Below are 24,647 nucleotides of genomic sequence, written 5' to 3' on the forward strand. Positions count from 1 at the left end.
AGGCTCAGAACAGGATAAATGGGTTGAAATGTCACCTGTAAAATGCAGGAGTAAGACGGCTTCTTCTAGCCTAATCTATGGATCTAAAAAACAATCCAACCATTTGCAGCCAACCCTGCTGACTAAGCGCAGAGAAACAGTTCTCCGCCGCAGGCTACACAGGTGCAGAGCTCCTCGCTTTCATTGTGCAAACCACAAGGCTGCCCAAAGGCAGGGATGCACTGCTCGCGTTCACACAGCCATTCAGGACTCACCGCAGTGAGATGCTCATGCAGTGTTTTGGTGCGTGGAGAAGGAACACACGTCACAGGGGCAGGGTGCTCGCAGCAGCACCTTCAAGGAGCCTTTTACACCAATTTATTTCTACACAGGGTGGTTAAAAAAAAAAAAGCCCCTACTGGTTGTTCATACATAAGTCTGGGATTCTATAGGATTTGAGTGCAACACATGCTTTTTCCCTTGCCTTCTCATTCTCTTCCCAGTCAGCCTCCATGATCCAAAGAAACTAAGAAGTGACACACAAGACTAGTAGTCATGTGGACCAAAAAAAAGGGGGGGGTAATCTGAAGACGAAGAGAGAGGGAAAAACAAACAAAGATTGAAAATAAAAATTCGCCAGGATAATGCGTTTTATAAACACAGAGATAGAAACAGTTACAGCAAGGACAGAGCGGGCCAGGGGTGGGGAATAGATATTTATATATATATATATATATAAATTCAAGGGGCCTTCAGTTTATTCTTTTTGGCTCCCCCTTCTCATTAGATTGGTCTCTCTGTGGGGATCTTCATCCCTTTCTCTCCACTGTCCACCTTTTGGGGATTCTCTCCCATGATCAGGGTCCAGAAGAGGCCACCACTGCCATGTGAGTCCAGCCCGTCTTGGCAAGAGGGAGCCTGGGAGAGCGCTCTGATGGGAGGTGAGCAGAGAAGCTAGCCTTTCCCTGACACCTGCCGGCTCCTTGAAAAGACTGGTCTATTCCTCCTCCTCCTCCTTCCCTTTGGGAAACTGGGGGCAGGACAGGTGTGTAAGAGTCAGAACTGCTGCTGTTCCACCTTTCAGTAAAGGAAGTAGAGAGAAGGGTGATGATTATTTTGGCAGTCTCTTACCCTCCCCTCCATTGCTTTTTGGTTTGTTCTCGATGCCTGCAGGCTTTTCTGAGGAGGTGGGGGGGAAGCAGGAGGGAGAGGAGGAGAAGTACAAGCTGCTAGGACATCATCCACAATGGGCAGGAAGAGCAATGAGCAGGAACCCACATTCCTACAGGGCCTTGGCCATCATGCTGCTCAGACAGCTGGGAGAGGCAGCAGCTACTTCAGACTCCTCTCTATTGCTCTCCACTAGGGGAGAAGAAAGAGTGCAACGCTCCAAAGCCCTCGGGCAGTGTAGGCACCTGTCCAGCCCAGAGAACAAGCCTCACCTCTCCCCCACACTGGTTTCACCTTCCGCTGTGGAGAAGGTTTCTCCCATCCAGTCCTTGGGGCAGGACAAGCGACCCCTCCTCCCTTTCACAAGCAGGAGGGACAGGAATGGATATTTCTCTCTTAGACACTCAAGGAAATCCTCAAAAATACCCATCCAGCTGTGAACCCTGCCACGTTCTTCTGTGGCCCGCTGAAAACGTGTCCAAGCCCCTGTATGTACAAGGACCATCTCTCCATCCCATCACACCACGCACGTCTCAACACCTCCCCACCCCCTTCACGCACATCCTACAGTGAGAGAGAAGGCAGAACAGGGGCCTTTCTTTGGGTTTGAAAGGAGGGGCTCTTGCATGAGGAAGTGATCCCAGCACAGGAAGGGGGCTCTTGCACAAGGAAGCATCCTCCTACCAGGCAGGCTGTTGCACAGAAGGAGCACCCCCTTGAGACAGGCTGTTGTTCAAGGGGCTGCCATGAACAGGGTTACACGGCCAGAAGAGGCTGTTGCAGGAGGAGAGGCCGGAGACTGTTGCACGAGGAGGGCCGCTGCACAAGCAGTGCCCCGGGCGCAGGCTATGCACAAGAGGCTTTCTGCTCCCTGGGTTGAGGTCTCTCTAGGAGCTGGAGAGGTGCTCCACTTGGATGGCGCTGGTGCTGACAGTGAGGCAGATGTCCTTGTGATGCTCTGAAGTCTTGTAAGGAGTCAGGTCAAAGGAGCACTGAGGGGGAGGGTTGGGTGGGTTAGTGTCTCCAGAAGGGCCCCCTGCTGCCCCACCCCCCTGCGGCTGGAAGTGCTGCTGCTGCTGAGAGGCCTGGGCTTGGGCCTGAACCACCTGCTGCTGGGGGTCAGGGATGTTGTGTTTCCGCATGTGCTTCATCAGGTACGTCTCCTGCAACGGGAAGAACGGCATGAGAGGAGGGGACGGCTTTCACAAAAGCCACAGCCCACAGGGAGGGATATGACAGCTCACGGGGCTGCTCCCATGGGACCTGAAGGATCGACTCCCTGAGAAGTATTTCCACTTCTGCCACCCCCTCAGGAGAGCAAATACTCACCGAGGTGTAGGCCCGGCTGCAGATGGAGCAGGTATAGACCTTGGCGTGTTTCACCGTGTGCGTAGCCAGGTGCACCTCCAACGAGGCAGCATCCGTGTATGCACGGTGGCAGTTGTGGCACTTGAAAGGTTTGTCTTTGTTGTGCTGCCGTCTGTGGGACTGGGGGTTGGCAGCAGGGTGGAAAAAAAGAGAACACAGGCACAGGTAAGGAAGCGAATGTTAACGCTGGAGGTTGCTTTACCTCTAACACTCCGTTCCCGTCAGGCTCCAAGTTCCCTAAGCCCCAGTATGCTGAGCAAGGTATGCCTGGCTCCTAGCACAGGACAGCTATTTCCCTCCCAGTCCACTACAGCTTTCCCACAGACACCTTATCTTCTCAGCCGTATTAGGCGTTTGAAGAGCAGAGTCTCTTAACTCTCCACAATCCCCATCTTCTGAGTCTCCATGCAACTCTCCCAGTCTCCGCCCTCCCCCCCCCCCCCCCCCCCCCCCTTCTACCTCTCTCCACATTTACTCTCCACATCTGTCAACTCTCAAGGCAGGATCTTCTTTAACTGCTCACAGGCATTTACAGCTTTTTGCCATTCGGCATTTTCTACAGTTCCCCTCCTCCAGGATATTGTAACAGGACACACCATCTCTGCTTCCCTAAATCCCTATTCTTATGTCCCCCATTCCATTGTAAAACAAAAACACCTATTACAGAGATTTTACTCCATGTATGAGATTTAGAAAAAGTCTTACCCCAGCTACATTAGAAAACTCTGCAGAACAGATCAGAGGAACTTTAACAAGGTATCACTGCTTGCAAGTCAATCTTAAAATTTTACAGGATGCAACTCCTTATGTGACTTATTTGGGTCACTGTTGCCATCAGAGCCACGAATCTCTCCCCTGTCCAGCACTTCAACAGCTTTTCTGTATTCTTTCACTCTTCCTCCCAGCATTTTCCATCTCCTCCCGCTTGACATCCGTATTTGCCACCCCCACTGTTGAGCAGGGCATGTCCAGTCCCTTACCTGCAGGTTGGAAAGCTGGGTGAAAGCCTTTTCACACCCAGGGTGAGCACATTTGTAGGGTCGGTCCCCGGTGTGGATACTGTCGAGGAGGAAGAGCACAAACAGGAGGCAGTGAGCAAACAGGCAGCGCAGACTGCCAGGGCCTGATGCCATGATCCAATCTCACAGCTGCTCAGCAGTGCGGGGAAGGGGATGATATTGCCTCCAGATGCTGTTCTACCTGGACAAAGAGAGCTCTGCCCAGCTCCTGTGTCCAGCTAGAAGTTAGAAAAGATATGCATGCAAGCAGAGTTCAGAACGTGGCTAGGACTGAGGAGCAAGAGCTTAGGAACACCTGACCAGCTTGGCACGGGGGTCACCTAAGAACGGCAAGGGGCCTGGTGGCCCAGACTCCCTGCTCCAAGCTCAGGAGTCCCACACTGTGACCAAGAGGAATTCATTCTCTTGCTCACACAGTACCGAGAAAACAGCTCTGTTCCTTCTCAGGATACACATTACAACAGTCTTCCCTTCACATTATTGGGGAAATGCGTTCATGTGTCCCTGTCCCCCTGCAATGCCAGGACAAGCTTCCACACACTCAGTCCAACCCCCATGGTGCCAGGATCCCTTACGGCCAATGCCTCTCTCTCTATTGCTCTCTCTCTGTGCCCCCCGCGGTGCAAGACCAAGGATCCCCAGGGACAGCACGTGCCCACCTCTGCCCTGCCGTGGTCAGTGTCTCCTGCGCAGCCTCCACTCCGTCCACTCTGGTGGGTCACCTCCTTCTGTGGGTGCAGCCGGCCGCGTTCCCCGCCCGCCCCCCGCATGCTTGGCGCGCGTGCTCCACAGGTGCATGCCGGCAGCGCGGGGGGGCCAGGGCCAGGCCCCCAGCCTCCTCTGGCCCTTACCGTGTGTGCTGCTGCAGGTGGGAGAGCTGGCGGAAGGCCTTCTGGCAGTAGCGGCAGGTGTAGGGCTTGGCCCCCGAGTGGATGCGGAGGTGCTGGGCCAGGTAGGATGTGTTGGCGAAGCTCTTGGAGCAGTGAGGACACTTGTGGGGCTTGACAATCGCCGTGTGGAGCTTGGAGTGGATCCTGCCGAAGAGGAGGAGGAGCAGCAGCAGTTGGACACGACCGCCATCTGGCTAGTGCTGATGGAATGAGGGCACAAAGGGGGTGGGACAGCACCACGCTATCTGCTACACAGAGGAACTCCAAACACGGCCTGAGCTTGCTCGGTCTCAAACCGTGCTCCCCTTGGATTCAAGAGACCATGGTCTGTCCGCACCGGGGGAGGATCCAGAGAGAGGAACTATAGAGTTTGGACTGAGGGGCATTGGCAGAGCTGTGTGGGAAGCCTATGGCTGAAATAGCAGGGGGGCTGCAAGCCTGGACTGAGATGTTTGGCAGGACTAGGCTGGGGTGACAGGGAACAGTCCTTCTACGCCCACTCTACTCTCGTGCTGACAAAACCAGCGCTACCTTCTGTCAGAAAGTGTCACTCCACTGCAGACGCCCCTTAGAGTAAGCAGCACTAACCTCTGCGCACACCCAGCCCCTCACAGTAAATGACAAGTCTTATGTGTCAGATACCACGACTGCCGGTTTGTTGTGTTTGAGACATGACCAGCCTGTGGAAAACAGCAAGGTCTCCCCAGCTAGTCACCCACTGAAGGTGCTCACAGCATGCTGGGATGACGGCAACATGCAGTGCGGAGGGCCCCCAGCCTCCTCTGGCCCTTACCGTGTGTGCTGCTGCAGGTGGGAGAGCTGGCGGAAGGCCTTCTGGCAGTAGCTGCACGTGTAGGGCTTGGCCCCTGAGTGGATGCGAATGTGCTGGGCCAGGTAGGAGCTGTTGGCGAAGCTCTTGGAGCAGTGAGGACACTTGTGTGGCTTTGTCTCCGTATGGGACTTGGAGTGGATCTGCATCTCCGACTTGGAGTAGAAGGTCAGCGAACACATCCGGCACCTGGGACCGGGGTGAGGGGAAGAGAGAGTGTCATACGGGGCAAGCCCCAATATCTATCAACTCTAACTGGAAGGGGTCTTCCACATTGAGTGAATAAAGGATAGTTTCTGACCATGTGGATCAGGGGAAGTTTCACCTCGGACATTACGCTCAGCTGCAAGTACTCCAGTCCCAGAGGGACAAACTTAAGCTAGGAACTGGCAGGAAAGACCAGACTTATACCTTGCAGCCACACAAGTAAAGGTCTTGGAAGAATCAAAGAGATTAATTTATTAGGCTTACAAGGGAGACAGGGTAGCACTTCGGAAATTTTCCAACAGCAATCTGAAGGGGACAGGAATAATAATTCCCAGACAAAAAACATTTTGTTCATCTATGATTTATTTCAGTCAAAAAAGTTGGAAAACCTGAAAATCCAGGTTAAGGTGTGTCTTCATAATAAAAGTTAATTCCACGTACTGCAAAGTCTGCAAAAGCAGTCATGACCAAAACACTTAACTCTGCTCCCGTTTTTGGAGAAGACATTCACGTATTTGAAGGCAATGCTGAAATTAACAATAGCACTACTTTCCTAGTGGGTCTCACAAAGATACTCTGCAAATATAATCAGATATTTCACTGGTTTAATTGGCTTTCACCAATTCTATCTTACTGATGTTTTAAAATGTTTTGTCTAGGAGTTTGGACCCATCTGTTCCCATAAAGATCAGAAACATATTTGGTAACACAGATTCTTTGAACAGGAAGAAGCAGTTGGCATTATCTGCTATGGATGTTGCTGTTAAAAACTGTTCCTCCATCTTGACACCAGGTTGTTAAAAGAAGCCTGCACTGCTATACAATTCAAGATGGTAAAAGATTTTGTCTCTCTGTCATTTTAACCATAGAGGCTGCATCCATTGCTGGCCTTTTATTTTTTCCTTCAAAAGCGTGTGACAACACGGAGCAGAGTTAAAGTTTCTCTGAATTTAAGTCCTTCCATTTGCAGACTTCTCCATTAAACAAGACAAAATGGAACCTGCACTTGGAACTTCCAGGGTCACATCTGAGGGAAAAATGCCACCTAGAAGACCTCTGTTCTGCCTGCTGTGGTGTGTTGATTATGTTTTTGTCTGGGAATTTCCTTAAGTTTTACCAGTGTTTTAAAAAAATGCCCAGTGACAAAAGTCTCTGCAAGTATTACACACCACAGAGAGCTTATCCTGTTTGTAAACCCACTACATGTGCCCACATTCAACTATTTCTTTTCCTCCTAGGAGGATACATCATTACACCTACTATTGTGACTATTTATGTTGGAGCCAGAAGCTTTTATGAAGTGTGCAGTCTAATTAGTGTATGTAATGCAGGCAATATTTATCCAGCACCTACCTTAACTTCCACAGGCCCTTCAAAGACACAGCTTGATTTTAAGCCATATAACTGGAAGCCGTGCCTCCCTACCAAGCATTCTACCACACACCTGCCATAACATTGTTTCTTTTCCTTTACATTCATTATCACCTCTAATGGTTGCTTCTGCATTTCCTACCTTCATCTTTCTCTAATATTTCCTTTTAATTGCACAACTGAACACAACACGCAAGCTAAACACATCCTTACATAACTCCCCGCTCACACATTAAAAAAAAATCCTTTCTGGAATCAACAAGCAGAAGCAATTTGGCTGTTTATCCCTAGGTCTGCCAGAGACACAAGGAGTAAGAAGGAACATCGGGATCATCTTTTAGAAAAAGTAGCTTTTGGTTTATAAACCAAATTATCTCCAAACACTTGTCCAGTTTGCTCCAGACTTTCTGAAACATGATAGCTAGACTTGAAGACAGCATATGTATTTTGCAATTATCAAGTCATACTTAAGAGGATGACGACTGTATCCTTGAAAAAAGCAATGCTAGAAAGAACTTTGAAGTGAACACTGAACCGAAAGTACCACTGAGTTACCAAGTCCAGTTCTCTGCTAACGCAAGGAATTAATTCATAACCCCATGCATGACTCTATCAAGCTCCTTCTCAGTGGATGTTTATTGCCAGTATTCTCAATTGAAGTCTGTTCCACAGTGTCACTCCTCTGATGATGAATCATTCAATTGAGAACAAGCTCCCAGTGCGATGTTGTGCTAATATGGCTAAATGAATCAAAGGGGAATAGCAGGTATCTAAGTGGGAATGGTGCAACTATTCTTGCAACAGCATGCCTAATGCTAAAGACTATGTAGTCAACAATTACTGAAAGATCCAGACAAGTTCAGAGAACTTGGGAATGACGGTGTGTGGAAAATCTACTTCACAGAAGAGATTCACTGAGCCCAGTCTATCTTGGTTAGGGGGAAAGGTTAAAAGATAGCTTGGTCAATACCCATATAAATCTATGCAGGGAAAAAAAAAAATCAATTACTGTGGGCTTGGTTTATGCAGCAAAGGTACCATGAGATACAATAACTGACAGGATGAGTTCAAAAAATCCAAGAAGAAATAGGATCTTCCAACCATGAGAATAATGCATCTTTGGAACAACACTCCGAGGCTGTGTTCTAATCTCAATAGCTTAGCACCTACAATTAATATTTTTAGAATTCATCTACCCGTCAGTGAGTAATACCTTTCTAGAAGTTTTGCTTGAGCTTCAACACAACGTTGGGCACTAATCTCTTCTGTGCTGTACGCATGACCATGTATTTTAAAAGTCTATTCCTTTTTGAAAAATTCATGATCTTTACTATGTCATCAAGTCTAAGCAGTCCAACCCATTAAGTCTGTAATGACATAAAGCCATCTACTTTATTTCCCATAATATCTGTGCACCAATTCCTTTACTTATTTACTTTGTTAGGTTATCTGCCTTCAGGTCAGAATTTCCCTAGAATAAACTTTAATGAAAAGAAAGAGACTGAATGTCCTTTTCCATTTTCAAAGTAAACGTATAAAAAAGGTATTTCAAAACCTCGCTGGCACCTGCATGAGAATGGAAGATAAATCCGAGTGTTAGAAACAAAACAAACAAACAAACCAGAAAATAAGAACAAAACAAAACCAATCAAACAAGAAACCAACCCTAGTTGTCTGAATTTAGCAGCTGTAGACATTTCAGTAGTGTTTTTCAAACAACATTTAAAAAAAATCTTGCAGGGACTCGTTTTCCAATAATCTAACCAGCATTAGTCCTGAGAGGGCAAGAATGTTATGTAGCATTAACAAAGTCATAAGTCTTGTAAGTTAAAAAAGCCCTGGAATACAGCAGAAAGCTGCACTTCAGAGAGTTCTGTATTATGTGGCAGCAGGCATTTTCAATGGAACAAATGATCCATTTAATTAAGGGTTTTGCATTTTGCCTCAGACATCATCAAATATTAAAGAAGAAGATGCAATCAGCCCTCTAGTGGGTAAACATGGATTCAAAAAAATGTTAAATCTATACGGATAATGAGAACATTTCATCTGACACTTGCAATGCTTCAGTGTTTCATTTCAGAGAAATTTTCCTTGCTGGGGATAGGAAAAGTTGGCAGTGCTGCTTGCTAAACATGAACATAGTGCTATGTGAAATAATCTTTTCTTTTTTGTTAATAAACATTTTTGATCTTTTTTCCCCCATCGTGCTTCTAAACTACTACTACTTCCATTGTATTCTGAGAGCAAGTAACAGAAATGACTGCAGCATTCCCATTGAGAGCATTATACAACATCCCTACAACTGTTTGTTATGGCTCTGCAAATTTAGCTTAGGAGAACATATTCTTAACAACGCAGAGGTGTATTTCTCCATATAAATAGTTAATTTAATACTCAGCAATATGCTAGAGATCAAAAGCAACCCCTTCCAACGTTTATAATCCTTTCTTTTTATAAGGAATCTACAGAAATAAAGTGAGACATTAAAAGAATGTGCATGTTAAGACAAACACCCTCAAAAATCATGAAATGCCAGTAAAAGGTGGATGCACAATTCTAATTCTGCACCCATATGAAAGTCATCACGATGAGTCATAAACAAAATTATGCTTATAGCAACTAGACTACAACTCTGAGACACAGAGGGCCTTTTTTTTTTTCCACTTTTCATGGAATGTTCCGCCTCATTCATCAGATGCTGTTATGAGATAAAATAACATCTGAAATACCATCTCATAGTAAAATTTGCCTAACATGGATTAACAGCATTTTTCAATCAAGTGCTTAATTAATTGATATCACAGTTGTGAAAACTATGCAAGCTTTTACACAGCCTTGAGGATTCAATTTCCTAGTATTCACTGAGATTGGTCTTAGAAATTAATTGAACCCTTGTTCTTTCTATTAGACTACAAATACAAATACTAGACCACAAGGGTTTTTGTTTGTTTGTTTTTATAAAAAACAGGTCATGAAGGTGTGAAGTTAAACTAGTTAAGTTTAGGCTCTCAGCGTCAACAGATATTTAGCAAGGAAAGAAATTTACTGCCTTTGCAATGCAGAGTTAATGAAGTAACTAATGCAATCATAGCATAATAATGGATGCACAGTGCATGATAAATGCTGATTTAACCTTCAAACTCCCCAATTTTTTAAAGCTGGAGTTAAACACTTTCTTACTAATGTTTTTTTAAGAGACAGAGGGAAGGAGACAGAACATTTAAGAGACACAGCTACAAAACTCGGATAAGACCTAAATAAAGCCCGAGTATAGAAATGCCAAATGAAAGCATATGACAATTGTACCTCTGCTTCTCCAATTCTAGAGTATCACCAAATCACATCAAAAATTTAACGTGCTTCCAGTTGCCAATTTACACTATTGACATGTATACTATCAAATCTACCAGCTACATTGAGATCTAAATCTCCTTATTTCCACACTCCTTCAGTCACTCCGTTGCTTGATAAGATTACAGAAAACAAATGTGCATCACGCTCTTGGCAAGGCACTGGATATTTTTAACACTGTATAGCATTTTTCCGGTTCTAGTTTTCTGAGGGGATTCCTGTGTTTTGTCCATTTTTCGAAGATCATTTGGAAAAATATCAGAACCAGAATTTTGTGGTATTTCAGCACGCTTCACAAGTTGCCTATCTTCTTTTAATCACTTCAGCACTTAAGCTTTCAGCAACTGCATTTACCCTCTTTCATCACAGCCTCACACTGGGAGCTCACATGATGTCATTTAGTTCCTAAAAATCTTTTTCATAGTCATTGCTTTCCAGGATACTGTTTCCTCATTACTAATATTCCTTATCTTTAGATCAAAGGTGTTCAACAGCAGCCAACAGGACACTTCAGAGAATTATAGAATATCCCACATTGGAAGAGACCCGCAAGGATCATCAAGTCCAACTCCTGCTCCAATTCTATCCAGGCCTAATTGGATGGTTGTTTTATATCGTGTCTGAGCATCTAGATTTCGATACCTGACTCTGTGGGAGAAGTCACACGGGTTAATAAACCAACAAACTAAGCCTTCCATTCAGCTGTAATAAAAACACGTTTTGCTTGAACAGTTCTGGCTTAACAACCACGCAGAATTTCCCCTATTTTTCCTTACCTATCCACCAGGACTGCTTCTACCTGTAAATTGTCAGCCACGATTTTCTGTTCATCTCCAAAATCACTGAACAACATCAAGCCTAAGACCTTCTCTACCAATTTGTGAAATCAGTCACCATTAGCAAGAGACCAGCAAAACAACGAAATACAATGAGATGTTTCCTACTACAGTGATAATACCTAATGCTAAAATTGAAAGAACACCAAAGCCCCATGAGAAAACACTAACAAATTTGGGAGTGCCAGAAGTAAGGTCATCTATGTCACCATAATTTGGCTCTGCAATGCAGGCACGTTCTGATACAGCCTTATTGACTGTTTCCACAGAACTGCATCCTTATTATGTTGCACAGATAGATACTTAACAAGCAAGTGTTCAGTATTCATCACCACTGTGATGTGAACAGCCTTGAGCCTTGTCAACCGCACGCAATTCCAACCTCAGATTGCAGAATTACTCCTCTGTTGGACCCCCACAGAAGTATCAGTGCTCCTCAGACACACATTTATTTCCACAACACCCCTGTTTACATTATTTTTAATGGGAAGGAGCAGCAGAAGACAGGGGAGTGAAAAACAATTAGTAAGACATAATTCTGAGTGGCTAACCTGATAGCTGCAAACACTATTTTTCTTTTAAAAGAACTTCATACTGCTTACAGTTAAATCACAGCTCCCGAAAGACTTCTGTGCTGCATATAAGATCCAATGCTTCTGCAAAGCAAAACAGGATCCAACACATAACAGAGGACTATTCTATGACACTTGCGAAGGGATTATGGTTTTAGGAATACCAAATGTTAATTACTTCAGGATAACTGTCTATGGTCATTTCTAGCCTGCAGCGCATGCAAATCCACCGAAAGCTAGACCTAACTCGTATATGCACATGCTTCAAGGTATGATTACCTGTAGGCCTGAACGACATGGCTGTAGAATACTGTAGGAAATCTGTGGCAGAGGCAAACTTAGCCTACAGTTCTTCAGACTAGCAGTCAAATGCCTTCCTCAAATCATCCTTCTCTATTCCACAATCTCAACTCATTTTTGTTTTATTTTTGATAAAATTATTCCTTTCTCTAAGTAATTGTGCAGGATGCTGACAGGCCATCACGTATACAATAACTGTAGTCACATAATCAAGGATGTATCAAGTGCATTGACTCAATAGGGCCAAATTAAGGTGTGATCAGATAGATGAGTGACAGACAAGTTTTGATGTTCTCTCTCTCCAGTTGAGACTGTAACTGGCCCTTCACTCCCTTGCATACAAGCATTCCACTGACATGCAAGTAAAAAGCACTAAAATTAAAATTAATGACTGCAGAATCTTCACTGTTAATTCCTTCTGCTTTGTACTATGATGAGCTGAGAACACCTGTGCATGCACACACACAGTTACAGCATCTCAGCAGAAGGGAGAGAACTTGCCATAAACCAAGCTTTCACCTTATATCCTAAGGCAAATGGTCAGTCTTATTTCTATTTCTAACTTTCAAGCACAGCACTCATATCCAAAGCAAAGCTTATGTGTACAGTGTGTGTAGATATGGAAGTTCATGCACACCTGTCCTCCTTAGTTTTGAAATCATAAGCCAATTTCAACCGAAGCTAAAAAAGGGGTAAGGATTTTAAAGTCACTACAAGTTTCACAAAAATACGGAGCTGGGAAAGATGAGAGACCCTCTTGGAGCCCCCTGCTGAGGGAAAGGCTAGTAAGCTCACCCTTGATTAGACATCAGAGAATCCACACAGGAGAGAGCCGCTGGAAACCAGGCTTCATTAGTTCCGCTGCTCACGGAACTACTTGTTAAAAAAAGCAAACAGAAATTCCAACATGTGGCATCGTACCGACACCCACGTTGGTCATCAGCAATCTTAAGATCCACTGCACAGACCTCTGCCACCACAGCAAGGACAATTACTGATAGTAATGTAGTCTGACATCTTTTTCTAGCATTAGAGGGGGATGAGGCTCTTTGCCAGAGGAGGTCACATTCTTGTGCTGACAGCAGAAACACGGCAAAATTTAGGAATATTGGATTTAATATTTCTAGGCTTTGGAGGGAATGTGGTCAAACTTTCTGCCTAATACTTCAAACTTTATTCTCCCTTTGCCCCTAGCCTTTCAGCCTGTTGCAATCCCCCCTTTCCTGCACCACGACCCAGTCCCACGTTCTTTACCCACGTGCCCCAGCTTCATCCTCCACTGCAGTGTATATTCAAATTTTAGTTCTCATAGTTCTATTTGTCTGTCCACATCCCATGCTCTTGTCCCCCATCTGTTCCATTAATTCTAGACACCTATTCGTTTTCCAGCCCCTAGTAGATCTGCTCTTTCCCCATCTTCTCAGTGTCACCTCTCCCTTTCAAACAGGCTCTCCATCACACCCTCTGGTTTGTAGGCTCTAGTCTTTTCTTCTCCCTCCTTTCTGTTTCCCCGTCTCTGCTCTACCAACTTTCTAGACTTCCTAGACACAATCAGCTCTAGGTCCTAGCCATATCTCACTCCTGTCCCTACTGCATTTGAATCAAGCTTTCTTTCACCTTGCCGCTGAGCCCATTGGAGGGGGGAAGGTTACTGTAAAGGCGGGCATAAGGACTCCCTTCCGAAGCAGAATGAGGAGTTGTGACTGAAGGAAAAGCGTGCTTGGCCCTTCAGCATTAGAAGATGCCTATCACTGCAGAGAGAGTACAGGAGTAGCCCAGCCTCACATAAAGGTCTAGAGGTCGGAGTGTTATTTACTTCTTCTGTGCAGATGGACAGTCTGGTCAGTGCCCGGAGTCATGCAAGCCTCAAGTAACATCAAAGAGGATATAATAATCTTTGCACGTTTCAACTACTGAAGTATAAAGCTTCTCAAGGCATGCCTAACAGATTTTTTTTTCAAAGCTTACAACTTGGCCAAATTTGGCCACATTTTAACAGATACTTGTGGCTTAGAAAAGCCATAATTGCCTGACTTCAAATCTAGGAAAAAAAAAACATGAGAAAATCACTAATGAGCAACATTATATCCAGTATACGGCAGGAAAAAAAAAGGCTGAAAACAAGCTATCCAAGAACATGCCCACCTGCTGTATTCAAACCACTCGCTCTTCTTGTGTCCCTAATCTCCTCCTTAACAGGTCCTCTGCTGGGCTTTTCCCCCTTCCACAGCTCATTTATCTTTGTTTCTTGCTAAGCCTTCCAGGGCTTCTGCGCACTTTTTCTCCCTGGACACACCACAGAAGCTTATGTCCCTTAGCTGCTTACTGTTTTCCAAACCAAAACACCCTAATTTTCCCACACCCTACTGAAAGTAAGGGAACTCACAAATGACGGTGGGAAACAGAGAGCTCGTTGGTCACAAGTATCACAGCAAGGCTCTTCTCAAGGCAAGAACTTTGCTCTCGGTGTACTAGGTTCAGAAGTATAGCTTGCAAAGTCATTCCAGATTAAGAACTGGAGCCTTTACAAAAAACTGATGATCTGGAACAGATTAAGCTGAACCATCATTTAATCAGCCTTGTCTAACACGTCACACCACAAACTTCAAGAAGTGCATATGTACAAGCACTAAAACAGTGCTAAGAAATGATACTACTGTCTCCAGGATTCATGCTCTCTCTCTCCCTCGGCATGTTTTAAAATTCTGATGAGAAACCATGTGCTTTGCACACTGCCTGTTTCTAGAAAGATGTTCTCTCGATGATCTTGTTTTCCACAGAAAAAGTAAGTTCTACAAGGATGTCAGGGAAGATTAATAAAGTTGACAATGAATCCAGACAAGACTGAAGTGACATTACTCACGAAGGAAAATGCTTCACAGAATAGATTCAGATGCTGTCCCCTTCAGGTATGAGCATTTTTCTAATATCACAAAGCAAAGCACCAAGGACTGTGCCAGACTGACCCTAAGGCTAGGTGTCCAAGATCCGCAAGCAGCACGTGAATTAGCAAAAGCTTCACGCCTTTTCTTATAAAGAAAAACCTAGTCATAAAAGATTCTTGCACCAATTTCACAGCAGGCTAATTCACTTCCAAAGATGTTAGAGCAGCAAAACATCTTCCGTTTGCTGGCACAGGAATCGCTACATTCAGCGGACTGATCTGCAATGGGGGTATCATCTTTGTGCTCCAATCCCTTCCAAACCTACCCTCACTGCTACCTGTTCAAGGCCTTGCTCTGCCGCCAGCAATACACCAGGAGCCTGGAGTTAGGAACATCAGACTCCTGCTCTGACACCCACAACAAGACAGCTCACAGGATTTAGAACGAAACAAAAAAAAAATAATCAAATTGACAAAAGCTTTCCAGGCTTTAGGAATAAACTATTAAAAAATAAACAGATTGATCGATATAGTAAACTCCTTCCAGGCATCTGACTAGATTGTCTTTAGCGCATCACCATGAGAATCGATGAAATCATACAAACATATCCACATGTATACCACAAGCAACTCCTCCTTCAGCCTGAGAAGGGAGCAGTAGACAAACCTCACACGGTCTTAATTTAGCTAGTATATGTCTGCATATTATAGTAATGGGAACTACCCAAATTATCATAATCTAGAATACAAATGGAACCCAGGAGTCCTCAAAGTTTTAACTTGCAACTGTATTCATATGCATATTACGTACAAACTGTATTGCAAAGATTCTCTCTTCCACAGCTGCAGAACACGACAGCCTTTTCTTTTATTTTTGAACAATTATTTTTAGTTTCAAACTTGCACAAGGAAAACATCAAAGAGAAAACCCCAAGGAAGGCAGAAATACTCTTTGGTGGTCTTCAATAAATACCAATTTAGTTATCTTGCACCTTAATAGTGCCCAGACGAAGTCTGGGTTGGGATGGGGGCTGGATGAAGAGGCAGAGGTACCACACTTGGACTGAAGATGAAGACTGAAAGTCTTCCTGATGACATGCTCCTACATATAAACTCATTTTTTTCCCCATGATCAGTTACACAGACTGTGCATGTTCATGAAGTTTCTGCTGAGTCACTCCACCTGGTCATTGGCATTTTTTTTTTCCAAACTTACAAGTAAACAAGGAGCTATAATTAAAGCTTTGGTTCAGCTTTAATTCTAGCATTCACTGCCAATTGTGTCCCCTGTAAATACATATTTAACAACCTAATTAGCAACCCAGACTGTAAGCAGCTTGAGTGTGGAATTGTGGCTAGGGCCCAAAATAAATGGTGGGATTACAAATAGCAGGCTACCTAACACTCCTACCCTTCTTCACCATACGCTGATTATATTTTCAAAGTGGAAAAACTGGGACATTGGGCAAGAGAATAAAAAGGCTGATCCAAGCTCTGGTTTTGAAGCTATTTAACTGCATTGATTTAAAAATATAAACATTTTTTTAAATGCTATAGTTAAAAATGAAACAGTGCCTGCGGTGGATGCACTGATTCTGTGTAGGTGCCTTCATATTGTTATTCTTATTCCAGAAACGTAGCTAAATCTACCGAAAAGAAAAAAAGGTCTAGGATGGTTAAAGGGAAATGGTCTGCCTCAGAAGGATTCATGGGCACATAGCAGGGAAGCGAGAAGAACAAGGAACCCACCTCCTACTTGTTTTCACCTAGCTGCTAATTTGTCTCTTATTGATCTTGATCATCCTTGAGAAATGCCCGTCACTGAATCACCCGTACTTGCTCCTGCTTCCCAACCAACAGACTATCGCATTGCTTCCCTTTCTTTCCTAGCACTCAGCTGCTCTGTCCAGTTCCCACCTTCTCAGAAACAACCACCCTCATTACCCTCTGCTTTAAGCATTCCCTCCTAGCTAATCTCTCCCCCATTCCCAGGACTCACAGGTAGAGGTTCCTAAAGCCACATCCCTCCAAGCTCAGAAACCCAACTTCAGGGCTCAGAACGCTCTCCCCTCTCATCCATTACATTTAGGGCTTAGAAACACCCTTATACCTAATTCAGAAATGTACTTTTTCCTGTTTTGTTGGGAATGTTGAAACAGGAGGAGAGCACATTGGGCAATGAACACAGGAGCAGGCACTATCACCACGGTTCACTTCCAGCTCTCTGTGCATCCAGTCTAGGGTATTTATACTGGACAGACTGGAGTCCTACTTCAGGGGCACCCCGGTACGCTAGGGCTTTCAACTGCACCAGAAGTGCTCCAGCTGCACCAAACAGCACTGCATGCGGCAGTACGCCAGCCATACTACCCGGCTGTGGCATCAAGGACATATGGCTCAGCCTCCATAAGACCCTGGTCGTTAATCAACCTAGCAATATTAACATCTGTACATTTTGGAAATTGAGGTTGTCCACTAAGGAGGTCCTTAGTTTTGGGTCAACCCACTGGTTTGCAAACATTCCCGATTAGAAAGAAAACTCAGCTCTCCCTGCATCTGAAAGCTTCTCTGCTCAGGGACTCCACAGGGAAGAGGCCAAGATCTCTTCTTCCCTGCGTAAGCCTCTGAAGGGCTGAACACACCCCCAACCCCATGCAACGTTACAGTCATGGTTTAACCCTGCTCCCCACCTGTATGTCTTGCCATCCTTGTGCTGGTCCTCATCATCCTCGTTTGACAGCACAAAGGGGTCGCTCATCTCTGGCAGCCCCGACTCCTGCAATCGTTTCTTCTTCCGGCCCCGAGGCGGTTTGGGGGCAACTCCCCCACCCCCGCCACCCCCAGCACCTTCGGAGAGGGTGGTCGTCCCCTTCTTGGACAGGTCAGGCACCACCTGGAGGGCTGCCTGGGAGCCAGGGGGTAGCGCAGAGACAATCATGGGAGCTGAGATGGGAAAGGTTTGTGCAGAGGTGGCTGTGGTCACCAGGGAACCTGATGGGGAAGTTATCACCAGACCAGGACCTGCAAACAAACGAAGATGGAAGTCAGGTGTTACATCTCTAACGGCGCCCAACCTCCTCACTTCACAGAAGGAAGCTTTATACGTCTACTTTTAAACACAACCCAAACAGAAGAGAACAACGAGTAGCCCAAAACATTCCCGGTCTCCACTGCTGGAAGCCAAACTTCAGCACAGAGGGCGGGTGCACAGACTGCCCAGAGATCCGCCGTGAAACCACGGCCAGGGCCAATGCAGTCCACACCATCGCAGATGCTCAGAATAACCCCCGGCCCAAAAAGGACTCTCCAGGATTCCCTGCCACCCCTACCCCCCTGCTGCAGACGTCTCTGGAGTCCCCTACCTGCTGTCATGAGCCCAGCAGACTGCACTGGCACCACGGTGATGTTCTGAGTCACAGGGGCTTGGCTGTGTGGTGTCAGCTGCTCTGGCTTGGTGTCTGAGTCCATGGCGATACCGGTGGGTAGGGCCACGGAGGTGGGTACTGTCAGCAAGGCGGGGTAGTGGGGGGGAGCCAGGCTGCAGCCCTTCTCTGTGGGCAGTAGCTGCTCCTTCATCTTGTTAATGAACATGGTGTTCTCAATCTAAAAGGGTGGGGAGAACGGCTTTTAGAACGCTGTGCCACAGCTCCTCCCAGCAGTTGGCTGAGCAAGAAAGGCAACAAACGTGTATCGCGCTTGGACTTCTAGGGGGAAGCAAGGCCAGCATAACGGGTTGGCAGACAACGGTCTTACCTGTCCCGAGACGGTGGGCACTGCTGGCCAGAAGTACGGGGAGGAGTTGAAATGAGATTCTTCCATCCTAGCTGGGCACAGGGGGGAAGAGGAAGGGGGAAGGGAAGAGGAATGGAGGAGAAGGAAGACAGACAGACGCACACACACACACATACACAAAAGGAACATTAAACCCAAAAAGACTCCAACAGGGAACTGACTCAGTCTGATGCTGCGACAGTTCCTTAATCTCCCCGTTCTTACTTAAGCAACTGCTCCCCACTTTTGAACTATCTGCCCAAATCATGTTATTTTTCAGAGAAAAAGATGTCTGCTATTCCCACAGGCTTGGGTCCATCTCAAATGCCTCTTGCCCACCAGTCCTCCATGCAAAAAAAAAAAAGACTACATCTGACCCAAAACACCTCTAAGATTCCCCAGTTATCCTCTACCCAAGTACATGCCATAAATGATGAAGTCTGTGCATCTGCATCCAGGCAAACACAGCTGAAAAACATTTTTCACTGTCACAGACAGTCTGACCCCACAAGCAGTGAAAGTTTTGGACCCTGCCTGTCCCTCCACCCCAGCTCTCTAAGGACCCAGATGCAGCAAGGGCACATTAGCATTATGTTACACAGGAAGAAGGACAGGCAGAGAGAGGGAAACAGACTTGCCCGAGGTAACAGACAGCCACAGCAGACCAAGAAGTAAAACCTAGGGCTCCTGACTTCCCACTGCCCACTGCTCTGACCGCTCCAGTCCGACTCTCGGAAGAAAATTGGAGATGTCACTCAATACTCCTGACAGACCAGATCCTCCCCTTTCATCCAACCAGACTGCACAGTGGGGAAACAACCTGACTACCCTGCTCCTGAGATACCGGACTTCCAAGTGAGATCACGGAAGGGCTCTCTGTTGCTCAATTCAGTTCTGTCTTTGGGACAAGGTTCTGTAGGATTCTGTCCCATCAGGTGCCCGTGGCTCTATCTCAACTCTCCACGGACCAGTTAGACACCAGAAGAAAGCCGTCTGAAGACAGAGGCTTAATCTCTTAGAAACACCTGGCTGAGGAAATCTAATTCACCAGTCCTTTCCATTCTGATCCTCTCATTCCTCTGTGCAGTATCATTAGCAATCAAAGTTTGCAACGCTCTGAAAACGCTACTGAAAACCTCAAGAAATTCACAAAACGGTATTTTCTGAAGTAGAAGAGGTGCCGATTCCTTAACAAGTATGGCAAATCTGATGGGTAAAACAAACACGATAAAAACTCTGCTCAACGAACGCTATGCCTGGCAGAGCAAGCTGCTTAGAGAAAACAAACACTGCAGGTTTCTCATGCAGCTATCTGCAAACAGCACCAGTCCTATTTCTGTTGTGATGTGGCAGTAGTCTAATTAGCGAGTAAATATTGTTTCTGAAGGGCCTATCCCGAGCATCAGATAAGCTGAGGAGCATGCCCCGAGTAGCACGAAACCCTTACTTTCCAGGAGTATATTAGGACAGAATAAATACATGTGGAATTGCTGTGTGTGAGCCAAAATGCAAAGGCAGTTTTCCTCTATGTAGAGTAGCAGTATTTAAATGAACCAAATTACCTGTTAATTTTGTTTTTATGAATTGCTCACACAACAGCAAAGCCAAGTATTCCTGCCTCACTTGCTCACTACAAATCAACCAATAAACCCACTTAAGGATGAATTATTTACCTTGCATCAGTGGCATGCAGTCAGACTGCTAGCTGCCTGACTGAATTACTCTGGATTTACATTGCTGTGATTCAATCAGAATCCGATGGGGCAGGTATCTTAGCTTCCTTTAATTTCTTTTCTGAGCCAGATTAATTAAGTACTCTGCCCACAACAAGGCCCTATATATCTAACACTTAAGTACATGACTGTTTTCTTCCACGGGATGGGCATACATACAGAGATAAGGCCTTCCTTAGCAATTGAGCCCCTGAATCAAGAGGGATCTTTTTTTGTTTGGGAAGTCAAGGGGGTTGTTGTTTTAAATGAGTAAGCCTCTATTTGCCCAGCTTCCACATCAAAAAATAAAGACAAACCTAAGCAAACCTGACTTTGCGAAAAAAATGTCTCATATAATAATCACACGCTTGTTTTTCAAATAAACTTTGTAATCGTCCAGCCTCAGATTCCTTGGATTCAACTGCAAAGTTTAGGAGTAAAACAGAAAGATGACAGTTTAAACAAAAATCTCGTAACTGCTTTCTTATTTAGAAAGTATGAAAGGCAACTCCATCTTCAAACTGTAAAATTCAAACTAGCACAGGCTGGGGCACTCAGTGGCCTCCTGATTCTACCCCGTCCCCTGTCAGAACTCGACAAAGCACCCAACGTTTGTTCACTTTGCTTTGCAAAATGTTTAAAAAAATTAAAACACACAAAAACCCACCACCAACAAAACAGTTTGTATTAATTCTCCAAAGATGACTACTCTGTTTTTACTACACTTTCTTAAAATCCATCTCCCCACCCAGCAGTCTTCACGCTTGAATAGATGTCAGGCCTCAAAAAAATCAGCTTGAAAGACTGAAGTGTAACAAAGTTATAAGAATGTGGAGAAAAAGGAGAAACGGTGTAAGAGTCAAAGCTTTCATGCAATCTCACTGGCAAGCCAATCTTCCAAAGGGAGAAAACAAAGATGAAGATCCTTGCACCAACCTACTGTCCTAACACCCGCAGATGTCCCTCCCCTATCCCACTTTTAGGCTGAAGGATATTTCGGAAAACATGCACCCCTATCCACAGCCCCCACTTTACCACCGCTCACACTTACTTTACCAGAACTCTGCTCGTAACCCTTCCAATTGCTCTATAACTATCACACATGGGCTGGAGCTTCAACCCTGTACCACAGCGTGTTCCCACTGCGGTGCCTTCATCATCCCAGCTTCCACAAACAGGCCAGAGATGGGACCTTCTTCCTACGCACCAGTCTAGTATCAGACAGATGTCAACGTACCCTCCTGATATAAACCAAAAACACCTTCTATGTACAGACCACAAATTTACATACACCAAATAAACAACCGAGTGAACCAGGGAACTCACAAGGGACAAGGAACCTGAAGTTTAGCTCTCAGAGTATTTCACAGAACCGCATACTTAACGTGCTGGGCTTATACTTCTTTGCAGGATCATCACTTTAATCATAAACACACAGACAAAAGCACGTGCAAGTACACGGTGAGGTAGAGGCTGCGTTTCTGGAAGGCACAATCAAGGTTGGATACGCAGGTATTTAGAGATTAAGTTGTAATGTGGTTTTCTTTATTCTCCAGACACCTGACGTTTATCTTCTAGGCAGTTTTCAGGTGATAAAAGGCCCCGAGTGATTTAAGTTGTCATTTTATGTCTGTGCAAGTAACAAGGAATAACTGGTCGGTAACGAGGAGGTTTTAGGCTTAATCGCTGCAAAACACTGAGGATGCCCACGCGGGATATTGGATCAAATGGAAAAACGCCTCCAACTAAGTTCCTAAGCACCAAGAAGTTCAAGCACTGCCGCGTCTTTAGACCAAGCCCACCTGGATGCACACCGGGACCCCCCCCCCCCCAACGTAACACCCGAGGCCCTGAGCCCCAAACCCCGAGCTCGACGAGTTCGGAACCGCCCATGCGCCGCCCCCCCCCCCCCCCCCCAGCGGCCCCCCTGTGAGACCCCCCGGGGCTGAGGGTCCCCGCACCCCGTCCCGGCGCTCCAACCACCCCCCCCCCGGGGGCGAGGCTGACTCACGGTGCTGCGGGAGCTCCTTACCCCTCTCACTCTCCCTCCTCTCGCATCTCTCCTCCTTCCAGGGCCGGCTCTGCGAACAAACCGCCAGCGTTACGGGGGCGGCCGGGCGGGCAGACAGACAGACGGCCCGCCAGACGGACGGGCAGACGGACAGGCAGGCAGGCAGCCCGCCGCTTCCGCTTCCGGATCGCCTCACGGCCGGAAGCGCGGCCCCGCCGTACCGCCCGCCCGCCCGCCGCCTGCCCCTCACCCGGCGGATTTTCACCGAGCGCCTCCCCCCGCCCCGCGGCGCCCACCCCGACCCCGGCTCCTCCGGCGGAGCCTCCTCACCGGAAAGAGGGGAGCGGCGGTGCCGCTTCCGGGTCAGCGGCCCGAGCTCTTCCGGGGGCGCGGAGCGGGGCGGGATGGCGTCACCGCCGCCTCCGGTCGCGAGGGGGCGGGGCCGCGGCGGCCGCCGGCACGGGGACGCTCCCCCTCCCCCCCCCCCGCCCGCCGCGGCGGGGCTGCGAGCGGCCGGGCCGGAAGCGCGCGGGGCTTTACCGGAAGCGCCGTGTGGCGGCGGCGCGCGCGGGGAGCGGCGGTTGGCGGCAGGGCGGAAGTGGCGGCGGCGGCGGCGGGCGGCGGCGGGCGGCGCGCGCGCGCGGCGCTTCCCCCCCCAGGCCGGCCGTGAGGGGCCGCTTCCGGCCCGGGCGGGCCTCGTGAATATTCATGAGGGGGGTCATGAATAATGCAGGAATTGGGAGGGGGGGTCGGCCGGCGGGAGTCAGGCGAGGACGACCGTCGGTGTATTTAAATAAAAGGATTTGATTGACTGATCAGTTTGGGAGTTAATTTCACACAGAATCACACAGAATCACCGAGGCTGGAAGGGACCTCCCAGATCACCCAGTCCAACCTCTGTCCTAACCAGTCCTAACAAGTCCTCCACTAAACCATATCGCTAAGCTCTACATCTAAACGTCTCTTAAAGTCCTCCAGGGATGGTGACACAACCACCTCGCTGGGCAGCCCATTCCAATGCCTAACAACCCTTTCGGTAAAGAAGTTAAATTTCCTTGTTAATTTGGGGGTTTCCACTTGCTGATGAATATCCACAAACACTCATCCCTTTTATTTTTTCCCCTGTGTAATTTGTTTCTGTGGTTGTCAGACCACCCCTGAAGGTGACACGTCTCATCACACAACACAACAAACAGTTTCAGTCCTGCGTCTGGGAGGAGGAGCTGTGGCCTCTTCTTTGCCCCAAAGTCCCCTGTAGCCCCTCAGCTTTCCTCCTTTTCCTCTGTGTGCTTCCCAAAAGCAATGAAGCCGAGCGCCTCCTCCGAGAAGAGGGCTGCCCTAGGCTTGGTAGCTGGGAGAGCTCGTCAAAACGCCCTACAGCAGACAAGGAGCAGTCATGATTCCCAGCAGAGGAGTGGGACAAGGTGGTTAATTTTCTCGAACTGTGCCTAGAGCGTCACGCTCCCCTCCCCCAAGCACCTTCCAGCAGCACGTGAGGCAGCGTGACTAACATCTGTCACAGGCACTTGATTTCTCTTATCTTCTTCCCTTAGGAGGAGACAAAATAGAAGGAACGGGAATATTTCTCTGGGGAGTGCACCTGATCTCCTCACCTTCCTTCCTAGCTCTTGGCTACCCCCCTTTGGTATGGCCTCCACCCATACCACGTCTTGTCCTTGAGAGGGCCGGTGCTGTGCGAGGGGAGGCAGCAGCACTACGCCAGCAGCAGGTTCACCCACTCGCACTGCCCAGCCGGGCCAGGCTGTTGGGAAGGGGACAACTGAGAGGGGCTCAGTTTGTTGTGTGGCAGGACAAGAAGCCGGCAGCGATGTAAAAGTGGCTGCTGGAGGTAAATGAGCCCCAGAGGGGTGGTGGATGGAGGCCAAGGGGCCTCCCTGCTGGGAGAAGGAGCTGGCGTGCAGCACAGCTAAGCATCGCCTGCCTCTGAGGGACTAGCTGCTGACAAGCTCAGAAAAGAAACTGTGTGGAGAAAGCAAACCAGCTGAGAAAAAAAAAAAAAAAGCTACCACAGCGGTTGCTCTCTCACAACTTCTGTAGAGAGCTTTTCAAGACAGCTTTGACCTGGGGGGTAGCAAACACAGCGCTACACTAGCTGCCGGCTCCATCTCCCACCCTTGTTACCTCCTCCGCAGACACATCTGACTGTCATGTTCCCACCTCAGCTCTTCCCGTCTCCTTCTGCTTGCCTAATTCCTTCATCTCTATCCTTTCTCACCACCGTGACTCCAGACCTAGCCCCGGACCTTCCGTAATGACTACGTGCTTGTGGCACCGCTGTATGCGCTGTGCCTGAACGCCTTTTGTCCCCTGTCCGCATATAAACTGCACCAGTCAGGGTGGCCACCCCATCGAT

General features: G+C 47.1%; 1 protein-coding gene across 29 annotated transcripts; it reads right to left on the bottom strand.

The window, feature by feature from the left end:
• Window positions 1–342: 342 nt before the first annotated feature.
• Window positions 343–22,902, bottom strand: ZNF384 (zinc finger protein 384). Of its 29 annotated transcripts, none has more exons than XM_083798164.1 (12): window positions 22,814–22,902; window positions 22,295–22,343; window positions 21,314–21,503; window positions 18,533–18,599; window positions 18,142–18,382; window positions 17,470–17,800; window positions 12,691–12,771; window positions 5,220–5,444; window positions 4,388–4,570; window positions 3,498–3,576; window positions 2,479–2,637; window positions 343–2,312 (listed from the first exon to the last, which is right to left on the bottom strand). In XM_083798164.1, the coding sequence occupies exons 3-12, from the start codon at window positions 21,364–21,366 to the stop codon at window positions 2,037–2,039; spliced, it is 1,695 nt and encodes a 564-aa protein (XP_083654290.1). In that variant the 5' UTR covers window positions 21,367–21,503; window positions 22,295–22,343; window positions 22,814–22,902; the 3' UTR covers window positions 343–2,036. The 29 variants fall into 29 exon arrangements, with proteins under 29 accessions (XP_083654290.1, XP_083654312.1, XP_083654315.1 ...); XM_083798186.1 differs by having other exon boundaries at window positions 21,314–21,892; window positions 22,814–22,829; XM_083798189.1 differs by lacking the exon at window positions 22,814–22,902 and adding an exon at window positions 22,604–22,792.
• Window positions 22,903–24,647: the final 1,745 nt, after the last annotated feature.

Source organism: Anser anser (assembly GCF_964211835.1).
Source record: "Anser anser genome assembly, chromosome: 1".
NCBI lineage: Eukaryota > Metazoa > Chordata > Aves > Anseriformes > Anatidae > Anser > Anser anser.

Excerpts from the sequence above, each read along its gene's own strand:
- ZNF384 (XM_083798161.1), bottom strand. The coding sequence starts at position 18,700 with ATGTTCCTTTTGTGTATGTGTGTGTGTGTGCGTCTGTCTGTCTTCCTT. Across the intron at positions 4,571-5,219 it reads CACCTGCAGCAGCACACACG|GATCCACTCCAAGCTCCACA; the intron begins GTAAGGGCCAGA and ends CCTCTTCGGCAG. Across the intron at positions 2,313-2,478 it reads GCAGCCGGGCCTACACCTCG|GAGACGTACCTGATGAAGCA; the intron begins GTGAGTATTTGC and ends TTCCCGTTGCAG.